We start from the raw sequence: 12,368 nt of genomic DNA, 5'->3' as shown, positions 1-12,368 counted from the left end.
CAAGGACCCTGCCCTCAGCCTCTGCCCAAGGATCACACCCCAGACGCTCAGCGCCTCCCTAGGCCCACCCAGACCAGAGCCACCTCCCTGGAGACAAAACCAGCGTCCTCCCTGGAGCTCTGTGGCTTCTCTTCCCCTTTTGTTTCCCAGGACCTGGGAGAGTTCAGCCGGGTGGTCCAAGGCTGCCCGAGGCCATGGGAGGACCTTCGGAACCCCCCATGCTACTCCTGGGTCAAAGGGGGTTCTCTGCTGGGCAGTGTGGAGGCGACCACTCTAACCCCTACCCCTGCATTGAGTGAAGAGGTGGGGTCAGCCTCAGTTTCTCTCCGGACCCCCAGCGGAGCCCACCCGTCCCCTTCGTTTTACTCAGTGGGGCTCCCCGGGAGGGGCAGGGAGAGTCTGGTGTGGCCTTGAGAACCGAGTGTGTGACCAGGAGCCGGCAGCAGGCACCACGCCCACCACCCTCGAGCCTAGCCTCCTCGGCCTACATTTGGGTGCGCCCCACGGAGCTCTGTCTACACCTTAGGAGCGAGTGGGAGCCCCTCTCTGTGATGAGAGCGTTGCAACCCTGCCCTGACCTTTGCAGCCCCAGCACTGCAGAGCGCCACTCCCTCCCCCTCTCCAGACCCGCACTCCTACACAGCCCGGACTCCAGGAAAACAATCCTTTATTGAACGTACCCAAGAACGGGGGTGGGAAGGCAGCAGGAGAGGTCAGGGCGGAGGGGCCTCGGCCTGGAGAGGGGAGACTGGCCGCAGCCGGGACTCACTGGCACGGGTCCCTGAGGACCCCTCGCTCGGCGGCCGCGCTGCCCAGAATGAAGCCCACGGCCAAGGACACTGTCTGGTCGAAGGCGCCGCGCAGCTGCTCCACGTGCTGGTTCAAGGTCAGCAGCTGGTCGCGCAGAGGGCCCAGGATGTTCGCGATGTCGCCCAAGTGCCCCAGGGTCTGCAGCAGGGCGGTGTTCAGCGACGGGGGCGCGGCCGGAGGGGGCGCGCAGTCCTCGGGGCGGCCGGGCGGCGAGTCGGGGTCTTCGCGGGCCGGGGGTGGCGGCGGGGACCCGGGGCCGCGGACGGGCGCGCGGTCCTCGGGGATGCAGGTGGCGACGGCGGTCGGGGCGGGAGCTGGCGGGGAGCTGGGGGCGCGGGAGGCGTCCGCAGACTTCGGTGGGGACGGGCTGAAGCGGAGCGTCCAGGTGGGGTCCGCGTCGCGGTCGCGGGCGGTGGGCAGCGGGGTGGCGTCTGGGAACGCGGAGCAGGCCGTCGGGCGGATTTTCGCGGGGCGCGCCCGCCCCTCCCCCGCAGCCCTCGGCAGCCCCCGGTTCCTCCGCAGTCCTCGGCCCCACCTGGCCCCCCAGTTCCCCGCCTACCTGGTTCGCTGGGAGCCGGCGCGTGCGCGTTGGGGACCGGGCGGCGGACGCGCTGGGGGCGCCCGGATCCCGGGGAGCGGCGGCGAGGCCGTTTGCGCCCGTTGTCGCCCAGCAGCCCCATGAGCTTCCGGATCTGCTCGTCGAAGGGCCCGGGCGGCTGGCCGTGCGCCTCGCGAAACTTGTCTTTAAGGAACTTGTAGCGGCGGCGGCACTGCGCGGGGGTGCGGCGCACCTGCTGCTGGGCCAGCGCGGCCGACACGCGGCGGTAGGTGGGCAGGGCCTGGCGGCGGTCCAGGAGCAGCGCGCGCCACACGGCCGGTTGCAGCAGCGTCCCCAGCAGCAGCTCCGTCTCCCGGGCGCTCCAGGGCGTGCGCTGCGCCGAGCCCGGGGACACCGGCAACCCGAGTTCCCCCAGCGCGCTGGGCGAGGCGGGCCTCCGGGGCGGGGTCCCCGGGGCGTCTCCGGGTGTCCGCGGCTCGGGGTCGGGGCTGGCGGGCGAGGGCGGCGCGGGGGGCGCGAGCGGGGGCGGCCTGCGGGGCCGGAGCAGCATCCCGGGGCTGGAGCGCGGCGCGCGAGGACGGGGAGAGGGCCAGGCGCCGCCCGGGCCGCCCACACGCGTTCTGAGCATCCCGCGCCGCCGTCCCTCCGTCCCAGCCGGGTCTACGCGACCCTCCCACCATCCCCGCCCCGCCCCGCGCGCCCCGCCCCGCCCGCCCGCCGGGTCCTAAGGGGTCCGTCCTGGCGCTGCGGTCGGGAAGACGCAGAGCAAAGGCTGGCTTCGGTTGGAAACGGAGGGTCCTCAGGGGTTCTGTTCTTAGACCCGTTCAACGGAGGTGCCGCGATGCCTAAGCCCCGGCGGCTCCGTTCGTTTTTAGCCTGTGCCGAGCCTACCCCCGCCCCCGTCGAGGTGTGTGCGGAGCCCCTTCCGCTCCGGAAGGCGCTGGCGCCCCCTTGTCCGGCCCCCAGTGCTGCCCCCGCCCCCGCCGCCCCCGCCCGGGCTCAGCACCTGCACGCGAGGGGTCCCGAGGACCGACCCGGGTCCCAGGGGGAGTCGCCAGGCCAGGGGATGGGTCCGAGGAGAAGCCACGCCAGCCGCGGGAATGGGTGTCGGAATTCACGCGCTCGCAGAAGTAACTTTTAAAATCTGGACTTCTTCCATCTGCAGCGCGTCTGCAGCCAGCATCCCTGGGAGGAGGAAATTCTCTTCCTATTAAATGCTCTTCCTCCTTGCCGCACGGCGCCGAGTCCTTCTGTCTCCTGGGTCTCCTCTGGGCCGTGGCAGCTTCTCGCGTCCTCGACACGGTTGAGGACGGGCCAGGTGTTTTGTCGAATGTTCCTCGACTTGGGTTTGCCTGGTGTCTTCCTGTGATCCGACTGGGGTGGTGGGTTTTAGGAAGGAAGGCGCAGGGGTGGAGTCTCGCCCCTCCTGTCTTGTGGCTCAGCACCGGTGAGGTCTGCTCCGTGCTGGGGTGCGGACTGTCTGCCACTCTTGCAGTCTTCAGGTATCGCCTTTCCATCCCTGCTCTGGTGACTGGAATCCGGCCCCTCAGCCCATCCCCAACTCATGGGGAGAGTAATTAGGCCCCACCTCCTGGAGGGGTGTCTGTATTTTCTGGGATTCTTCTGTAAGGTTTGTTTCTCTGCCTGTTGATTTATCTACTCAGTCATTTATTTCTACAGTGTGGGCTCGTGTATATTTATTTTATCCTTTAGGTCATAACCCGATGCTGTTATTATTTATTTGTTTTAAAAGTTCTGTTTGTTTTTATTATTTTTTACAAATGGGGTCTCTTTCTGTCACTCAGGCTGGAGTGCAGTGGCCTGATCACAGCTCACTGTAGCCTTGAACTCTTGGGCCCAAGTGATCCTCCAGCCTCAGCTTCCTTGGTAGCTGGGACTACATGTGTGCACCACCACACGCACCTAGTTTTTTTTTTTTTTTTTTTACTTTTTGTAGGGACAGGGTCTTGCTATGTTGCCTAGGCTCGTCTTGAACTCCTGGGCTCAAGTGATCCTCCTGCCTGGGCCTCCCAATGTGCTGAGATTACAGGAGTGAGCCCCTGTGCCGGGCTTTTATTTGTATTTTTGCGCATATCGTTCCTGCTTTGGCCATTGAAAGTCTTCTCACCTCCTCCTCTCTTCCTTGTCCTTTTGAAACCCCCTCCCAGCTCCCTGGCAATACAGGATGCTCCTGCCTCATCTGGTCCTTTGCCGACCCTGGTCCTAGAATCAGCTTTTCAGACACTTCTCAAGAAATCTGTGGTTCCTGGCCAGGCACTCATACACGGGGCTCACACCTGTATTCCTAGCACTTTGGGAGGCTGAGGTGGGCAGATCTCCTGAGGCCAGGAGTTTGAGACTGACCTGGGCAATATAGTGAGACCCCCATCTCTGCCAAAAAATAAAAAATAGCCGAGTGTAGTAGCAGGTGCCTGTAGTTCCAGCTACTTGGGAGGCTGAGGCGGGAGGATTTCCTTTTGCTCAGGAGGTTAAGCCTGCAGTGTACCGTGATCACCTGACTGCACTCCTGCCTGGGTGACAGGGCAAGACTCTGTCTTAAAAAGAAAAGGGGGGGCGTGCAGGCGTGGTGGCTGTAATCCCAGCACTTTGGGAGGCTGAGGCAGGCAGATCACCTGAGGTCAGGAGTCTGAGACCAGCCTGGCCAACATGGTGAAACCCCATCTCTACTAAAAATACAAAAATTAGCGAGGCGTTGGGTGTGCACCTGTAATCCCAGCTTCTAGGGAGGCTGAGGCAGGAGAATTGCTTGAACCTGGGAGGTGGATCTAAAAAAAAAAAAAAAGGCTGGGTGCGGTGGCTCAAGCCTGTTGACACCCAGCACTTTGGGGGGCTGAGGCGGGCGGATCACGAGGTCAGGAGATTGAGACCATCCTGGCTAACACAGTGAAACCCGTCTCTACTAAAAATACAAAAAATTAGCTGGGTGTCGTGGCATGTGTCTGTAGTCCCAGCTACTCAGGAGGCTGAGGCAGGAGAATCGCTTGAACCCAGGAGGTGGAGGTTGCAGTGAGCCAAGATCGCACCACTGCATTCCAGCCTAGGTGACGGAGTGAGACTCTGTCTCAAAAAAAAAAAAAAAAAAGATTTTTAATAATTGAGGGTTGGGGGTGCTGGGGGCATCTGATGGGTGGAGATCAGAGATGATGGTGCACAGGACGCCAGTGCAGACTGTCTAGCCCACAGTGGCACTGCAGTGCACAGCACAGCCCGCCTTGAACCCGTCTGGGACAGAGCCGGGGAGTGGATGGCGGCGTGGGGGACAGAGCCGGGGAGTGGATGGCGGCGTGGGGGACAGAGCCGGGGAGTGGATGGCGGCGTGGGGGACAGAGCCGGGGAGTGGATGGCAGTGTGGGGGACAGAGCCGGGGAGTGGATGGCGGCGAGAAGTGAGGCTCATGAGGTTGCTGGCTGTCAGCTCTCCAAGAGAAAAGTCCTGTGCTCAGCGGAGCTGAATTTATTGGAGCCACTGCAGTGAGGGGTCCGGCCTGCGTGGCGTGGGGGCGAGGACGCACCCATGACCAGGACCAGGGCCCCCTGTCTCGGGCAGCTCCTGTCCAGCACAATTGGACTCCACCATCTTGTCTTCTCGGCTTCCCCTGGGCCTCCCTCCAGGCGGATAACCGCACCGTTCATCACGGGAACTTCCCGAAAGACCCATCAGCTCTTTTCCCAAAAGCATCCACAGTTTACAACCCCAAAACCATCGGAAGCCCTGGCCGTGAGCCCCTCCCTGAGTGGTGTCCACCAGTCTTACCCTGTGACAACCGTGAGAGCGTCCTTTCCCGGGCCACAAGCCCCACCTGCAGGAGCTCCCCCTCCTGGCCTCCTGCTCCACTGTGGTCAGAGTTACGGCGAGCTTGCACCGTGATGACGGGGGACCCAGCTCTGTCTTGCCCACAGGGCTGCCAGGTGGGAACTGGCTGGGTTGGGCAGAGTTTAGTGCAGATTGACCCAAGAACAGCCACGGGTCAGTGCAAATAGCCTGTAAGAACGGATGGACAGACGCCCGTCCTGATCTTGGATGAAGACACTGCACGTCCAGCATGAGGGACGTCCTTTTTGTCAATGGAGGGGCGAGCCTGGACGTGCACACACAGGAGCGTGGTTACGGGAGTCCGTTCTTTTAGGCTGTTTGCAGTCACAACCAGAAGCAAGTGTTTCCTGCCCCAGCCGGTACGTTTGCTTGTTCCCACGGCCTGGGAGTTCTGGCGGCAGCTTTTCTCCTGGCGGGGCCTGAGTTGTGACACACGTCTGACAGACCCGGGCCTTTCTCTGCGGCATCAGAGGGCGTCGCTGTGGACCGGCAGATTGGTTTTCAGTCCTGGGTTGAGCACATCTCGCACCTGGAGTCCTTGTGAGCACCTGTAAGGGGCCTTCGTGCGGCCATGAAGGAAAACATGTCGACCTGCAGAGGTCACCGTGGGACCCGCAGAGTGACCACACAGCAGCGGCTGGTAGAAAGGACTTTATTCAGAAATGGGTGCCAGGACGGGAGGGAGCCATGCGGACAGTCGCGCTGAAGCCTGAGCCCAGTGCTCCCCCGGGGTCAGTCCTGACCGCTGGAATGTTGATTTGCACTGGGCACTGTCTGTTAAATACAAAATCTGAAAATGCGGGCATGGGTCAGCAGAACATAATCCATATAAAAGCCTAAAAAAAAGTGAACTGCATTTCGTGGCCAGGACGCCGACTTCCTCTCATGTTACATTGAAGCAGGGCCCGGATGTCTCCGGTCAATTTATGTGGGAAAACACATCTTGACATTAAAAATGCAGCGATTTGTCACAGGTCACAGTTTTCCTAGAAATGCCACTAGCTGGCTGCTCTAAAGAATGACTAATTCTAAAACTCAAAAGCACAACCCTGGGTCTTGTGATTGGCACCGTGAGAGCCCCACGGAGCTGGGGCCGTGCCCGGGGCTCTGGTCACCCAGCTGCAGAGGCCAGTGTGGAGCTGACTGCGCGGGTCTCCCATGGCCCTGGCCAAGGGGCTCCACACCAGCTGCCTGGGGTCCAAGAACCTGAGCAAGGGCAAGGGGCTGTGGAGGCAGCGCACTTCCTGTCTCTGGCGAAGCGTGAGTGAGTGGCGAGCTGTGGAGGCAGGGCTGCGGGCGCACATGCATGGCTGCTGGAGGCGGTGGGTAGCCGCGGCCCCCGGGGCATGAGATGGGGGGGACACTCTCAGGGACCCCCGCCACAGAGCCTCTGTCTTGGAGCTGCTCTGAGTGTCCTTTCCAGGAAGCAGGGCCTTTGCCCGGGCACGACCACCTCACCAAGGGCTGTTCTAAGCTGGGGGGCCCTGGGCCCTGGGGGAGCAGGCCCAGCCCAAGGTGCCTGCTCCAGCAGCAGGCCTTGGGCACCTGGGGGTCTGGGCTGGGGAGGAGGAGCACTGGGCAGGGAAGGGGAGAGGGGTTCTGGGTCTGGGTTGTCGGGGGTGAACCCAGGCAGGGTCTCGGACGGGAGGTCTCGGAGTCCCTGGGAGCTGCAGTTGGCCACTCAGAGGTCAGCTTTGGCCCTTCGTTGCTCAGCCAACCGAGGCTGGCTCAGAAAGCTGCTCAGGGAGGAGCTACTTTGAAGTTTGTTGAGTCGGCGGTGGAGGCTGTTGCTGTTTTGTGGGGGAGTCGCTGAGAGCTGGGTAAGAGCCACTTATCTGTGCGTGAGAGGCGCAGACAGGCACAAAACTCCTGGGAAGCTGTCTTTCATTTTCATTTTTAAATTTAACTTTTTAATTCTAGCAGAAACACGCAAACCTCCAAGACTCTTGTGCCCGTCCTGGCTCCGTCTGCTGGGAGGAGACCAGCTCTGCCTGTCCCCATGGGGTCCCCTGAGCCTCCACCTCCTGGTCCAGCTCCCCAGGGTTCGGGGGCGGAGGGGCCTCGATAACGGCCGGGCCTGAGACGCGGCTCCTACCTCCCGGCCCGCCCCCCACAGTTGGATTCGGATCTGGAATTCCACACCAGGCCCGAGCTCGGCTACTGGAATGTAGCCTTCATCCTCCGTAGCTTGTCCTGAATCTTCCGTGAGTGCTTCTCGCTGGAGACCTGGTGGAAGTTGGCCCTGCTATCTGCGGCGAGTGTGGAAATGTCGGCACCGCTGAAGCGGGCAATCCTCTGCTTGAGGTACGACTGGAGCTTGGGGTCGGGGCTGAAGGTGTAAGGGTTCTCCTGGAACGCGTGCACCTGGCTCACCACCTTCGCGATGTTCCTTCCGTTGAGGAAAGAAGAGACGTTAGTTTGCACAGGGCAGGGGTGCGGCTTCCGTGGGGAGGGAGTCCCCCCGCATTCTTAGGAATCATTTGGACTAAATCTTTTCACCGTGTAAATTCTGAAGGGTGGGTTGTCTGTATTTATTGGCGAGGTGGAAAGGTCACTACTCAGACCTTTCTGTCTGTCTGACTGTCCATCCATCCACATTTCAGTCCACACACGCTTATGGAAACCCTGCAGGCTCAGGCTCGTCCCTGCTGAGCGTCCCAAGAAGAGTCAAGCCCAGTCTGCTGCAGGGGCTGCAGCTGAGAGGACGAGGCAGGCAAGGGACTCTCTGCTGCCGTGCAGAGCGTTCACATTCACACCTGGGAATCGCCACGGCCGGGGCCCAGGGCCGGATGCCTGGGACAGCTGGTTGTTGACAGTGACCAGCACACCATAGAATATAACGGAGAAAGCTGGCCAGTCAGGAGCAGGAGCCCTTAGCCAGACCTGGGGACACTGATGCCACAGACAGACGCCCTGTCCTGATTTTGGATGGAAACACCACATGCCCAGTGTGAGGGACAAAGAAAGGGGCGTCCATTACGGCAAAGAGAGGCCAAGCCTGGATGGGCTCTCACACACACACACACGCCGGGAAGAGCATGCCTGGATGGGCTCTCACACACACACACACACACGCCGGGAAGAGCATGCCTGGATGGGGGCTCACACACACACACACACACACACGCCGGGAAGAGCATGCCTGGATGGGCTCTCACACACATGGGGATGCTGGGAAGGGCAGATCTGGAGGCGCTCACATACGCACGTGGACGCTGTGGAGAGCAAGCGCCACTCTTGGCTTGTTTTCCTTCCTGATTGAGCATCACCTTAAGTTTTTTTTTTTTTTTTTGAGACGGAGTCTCTCTCTGTCACCCAGGCTGGAGCGCAGTGGCGCGATCTCGGCTCACTGCAAGCTCTGCCTCTTGGGTTCACGCCATTCTCCTGCCTCAGCCTCCCAAGTAGCTGGGACTACAGGCACCCACCACCGTGCCCGGCTAATTTTTTGTATTTTTAGTAGAGACGGGGTTTCACCGTGTTAGCCAGGATGGTCTCAATCTCCTGACCTTGTGATCCGCCTGCCTAGGCCTCTCAAAGTTCTGGGATTACAGGCATGAGCCACCACACCCGGCCTTTATTTTTTTAAGACGCTGTTTTACTCTCTTCACCCAGGCTGGAGTGCAGTGGCATGATCTCAACTCACTGTAGCCTCCGCCTCCTGGGTTCAAGCAATTCTCCTGCCTCAGCCTCTTGAGTAGCTGGGATTACAGGCAGCAGCTACCACACCTGGCTAATTTTTTGTATTTTTAGTAGAGATGGGGTTTCACCATGTTGGCCAGGCTGGTCTTGAACTCCTGACCTCAATGATCTGTCCGCCTCGGCCTCCTGAAGTGTTAGAGTTACTGGCGTGAGCCGCCGTGCCCAGCCTACCTAGGGTTACAGGCGTGAGCCACCGCGCCTCAGTACAGGCGTCAGCTGCCGTGTCCAGCCTACCTAGGGTTACAGGCGTGAGTGGCTGCACCCGGCCCGGCCTACCTAGGGTGACAGGCGTGAGCCGCCGCGTCTGGCCTATCTTAAGTTTTTAACTTCTCTTTTGCTGACATGGGTTTTCTGATCTCTTACGATAAGCATACATTTATGGCATATTATAATTATTGTTTTTAAATTGGTGCCTACCTAAGAAGGGGACCTTCACCTATCAGGCTGAGGATCCATGGGCACCTGGTCCACTGAGCATTGCTCCCCAAGTGAGGCCATCTACCGTGGGGGAGGGTGGAGCCGCCGTGGCCTGGGCAGCCTCCACCTGACCATGTGTGGACAACGGCAGGCGATGAGATGAGACGGGAGGGTGGGAGATTGTGTCTTGAGGGAGAGAGTGAGGCCGAGCTTGGGGCTGTGGGCACCTGAGGGTCATCGGACACAGGCCTGGGGCTCCGAGGAGAGGCTGGCCCCTGTGCCTTACCAGGTGGAAGAGCCTGTGTGGCCTGGGGTGTGAGCCCTGTGGGTCGTGGTGGTAGGTTTTACAGCCAGCCCCAGTCTGCACCTCCCAGGTGGTGTGCAAGGTAGTTGGTCCCAGGTGCTGGGCAGGTGGACAGCAGGACCACAGGAACAGGCTGAGGACTGATCCTGGGTCCCACCTGGATGTCTCTAGGGAGAGGGGTTTCAAGGGGAGCAGGGACACTGTGGCACCCAGCGGTCAGGACAGGTTGCTGCCGGGCAGCCTCTGTGCTGCAGAGACCCTCAGGGTGGGGTGGAAAGTGTGCCTGGGTCCCAACACAGGGGTCCCTAGAGACCACGGGGAGTGTTTTGGGACCATGGACAGCAGGAGTGCAGGAAATGCTCCAGATTTGCAGAGAAGGAGGTGGCTGGAGGTTATCCTGGGTAGAGGGAGGTCTGAGGCTGTGAGTGCCAAGTGAGGGGCAAGGTACCCAGGCCTCTGAAAAGCAAGGACAGGAGGAGAGGTGCCACCTGAGCGTGCCCCACCTGGGCATGCGCCCATCTGAGCCTCTCCTCTGCTGGATGCGCGGCCACCTGAGCCCCTCCTGACCTGGGCGCGCGGCCACCTGAGCCACTCCTCACCTGGGCGCGTGGCCACCTGAGCCCCACCTGACCTGGGCGCGCGCCCGCCTGAGCCCCTTCTCTCCTGGGCGCGCGGCCGCCTGAGCCCCTCCTCACCTGGGCGCGCGGCCGCCTGAGCCCCTCCTCACCTGGGCGCGCGGCCGCCTGAGCCCCTCCTCTCCTGGGCGCGCGGCCGCCTGAGCCCCTCCTCTCCTGGGCGCGCGCCCGCCTGAGTCCCTCCTCACTTGGGCGCGCGGCCGCCTGAGCCCCTCCTCACCTGAGCTTGCTCCACCTGTGGGCCCCGTTGGTCATGGTGAAGCCGCCTGTCTCCAGCTGCTGGATGTGCATGGCCAGGAGGTGGGCCGAGGGCAGGGTGGGCTGCGCCCGGAAGCGCCGACCTTCCATCAGACACAGGCTGTCGCTCTTCAGGAAGACCTGGTGGTCCAGCCGGGGCGTGGGCCGGGGAGAGACAGGGCGTGGTCAGTGCAGGAGCCTCAGCCGGGGCCAGCGCAGCCCAACCAGTCCCAGTGGGTCCTGCGTTCTCCACGCACGGGGTCTACCCGGCTCTCTGAATTAGCTTCCAGTCCCGACTGTGCCTGGATGGTTGGACTTGGCTCACACCTGCGGGGTCTTAAACTTTCACGGCCCTGACAGCCGCTGGGAGGTTTTGTGCCTCCTGCTACTGAAATGGTGAGTCCCTTTCCTTGCTCTCTGCTGGACTCCAGGAAGTGCCAGGTAACCCAGCTTCCCTAAATGAGACCCTGGCTGACCAGTGCAGGGCCCCGTGTCTGCGTGTCCAGCAAAGACATGCAGGAGCTGTCCCACCCGTGGACAGCTGTGGCTGGGGCTTGAGGCCGAGCTCTGAGACCCAAGACGGGGACAGGCTGTGGCTGCTCTGGGACTCGTCTGAGTCATGTTTGGGGATGGCCGGTCACTTCCAGCAGCAGTTCCTTGTTCATCATCTCATGAGGCCACCCCTGCCGTCCTGGAGGAGGTCCAGGTCGGTCAAGCTCAGGCCCCGGCCACAGACCTCAGTGCTGTCCTCTGGGCACCTGTGCTCTGTGTGAGGAACTCAGACCAGCAAGGCCCCGGGACCGAGCAGGTGGGACACCTCTGCCCAGGTGGCAGCAGAGGCCCTGCCGGGAGATGACTCCAGGGCCTCGGTGAGGCCACCCTGGCTGGGCCACCTGCACACACTCTGTGGTGCCTGCGTCTGGGTGCGGCAGGCTCTGCACAGCAGTTCGTTTAGGAGAGGGCCTCGGGGGACCAAAGCCGCCTGGCCAGTAAAGTGCTGGTACCTCCACGGCTTTCAGCTCCTCCATGACCTCTGCTATCTTTGCAGGCAGAATTCTCCAGGCCTGAAATGAAAGCACAGGTAAGCCTCCTGCGGCCGTGCGGGTACCCACCCCCGCCTCGGGGCCCGAGGGGGACGCACAGGGGACTGCCTCACGGCCAGGTGCTCCAGCCCGCTCAGGATCTGCATGGCTGTTGCGAAGTTTCTCTGCTCATAGCAAGATTTTGCAATCAGCAAGAATTTGGACAGCAAGTTCACCTGCAGCTGCAATAAGAAAATGACACATTCAGCGTCTTCTGGTTTAAGATGAACAAAGGGAATATTTGAGAACCTGTTAAAATCACCCAGCTCCAAGACACAAGAGCGTGTGCTGCATCACGTGTGTGGAAAGGAAGTGGCTGTGTGGACGCAGGTGAGCGGTGGCCGTGGAGGGGCTGGGCTGGCGGGACGGGGTGGGCATGACTTGAAATAAAACAAAAGCAAAGCCTGATATATGGAAAGACTTGAAAAGAAGTCCGCCCTCACTTCTCAAAAGCGAGATTGTGCCTGGATGCACCTCCCCAGGAAGCTTCAGGACTGGGAAAGGCGTCCCCACCCAGGGAGAGGCCGCTGTCGTGTCCACAGGCAGATGGGGAGCCACAGGCAGCTCCTTGCCCACCCCCCAACCTGCTGCGCCGAGCCCGTGGCAGGAGTGTTTGGGTGCAGTCCGGGGTGGGTGCCTGAGTGCCGCCCCCTCCTCCGGGGCTCTGTGGCTGGTGGTGACGACCTTGCTGGCCTTGGTTGGAACACCCCATGGGTGGTGAATGCCTCACCCAGCAGGATTCGTATTCTGAGCTGTCCCGAAGGGCTGCGTTCCTGGATCCACTTCCAGGG

At 61.4% G+C, this 12,368-nt stretch overlaps 2 protein-coding genes across 2 annotated transcripts in view; both read right to left on the bottom strand.

Moving 5' to 3' along the window:
- Window positions 1–650: 650 nt before the first annotated feature.
- Window positions 651–3,844, bottom strand: UTF1 (undifferentiated embryonic cell transcription factor 1). Its single transcript, XM_016919666.3, has 2 exons — window positions 1,370–3,844; window positions 651–1,241 (listed from the first exon to the last, which is right to left on the bottom strand). The coding sequence occupies exons 1-2, from the start codon at window positions 1,995–1,997 to the stop codon at window positions 766–768; spliced, it is 1,104 nt and encodes a 367-aa protein (XP_016775155.1). The 5' UTR covers window positions 1,998–3,844; the 3' UTR covers window positions 651–765.
- Window positions 3,845–5,838: 1,994 nt separating this feature from the next.
- KNDC1 (kinase non-catalytic C-lobe domain containing 1) overlaps window positions 5,839–12,368 on the bottom strand; it is a 66,447-nt gene continuing 59,917 nt past the window's right edge. Inside the window, exons 27-30 of the mRNA XM_024346705.3 lie at window positions 11,637–11,759; window positions 11,500–11,559; window positions 10,479–10,636; window positions 5,839–7,592 (exon numbers count right to left, since the gene is read on the bottom strand). Coding sequence (XP_024202473.2) covers window positions 7,361–7,592; window positions 10,479–10,636; window positions 11,500–11,559; window positions 11,637–11,759 — 573 coding nt within the window. The 3' untranslated portion in view covers window positions 5,839–7,360. The remainder of the gene's footprint in view (window positions 7,593–10,478; window positions 10,637–11,499; window positions 11,560–11,636; window positions 11,760–12,368) is intronic.

The sequence above is a fragment of the Pan troglodytes genome, chromosome 8, assembly GCF_028858775.2.
Source record: "Pan troglodytes isolate AG18354 chromosome 8, NHGRI_mPanTro3-v2.0_pri, whole genome shotgun sequence".
In the NCBI taxonomy this organism is placed as follows: Eukaryota; Metazoa; Chordata; class Mammalia; order Primates; family Hominidae; genus Pan; species Pan troglodytes.
The sequence above is the reverse complement of the archived record's forward strand: the minus strand, read 5'-3'. Positions and strand labels throughout refer to the sequence as shown.

What these genes read in the sequence shown, in the direction of transcription:
- UTF1 (XM_016919666.3), bottom strand. Translation starts at nt 1,997, where the DNA reads ATGCTCAGAACGCGTGTGGGCGGCCCGGGCGGCGCCTGGCCCTCTCCC. An exon ending in GCCGGCTCCCAGCGAACCAG is followed by an intron (nt 1,242 to 1,369) that starts GTAGGCGGGGAA and finishes CCGCGTTCCCAG; the next exon opens with ACGCCACCCCGCTGCCCACC.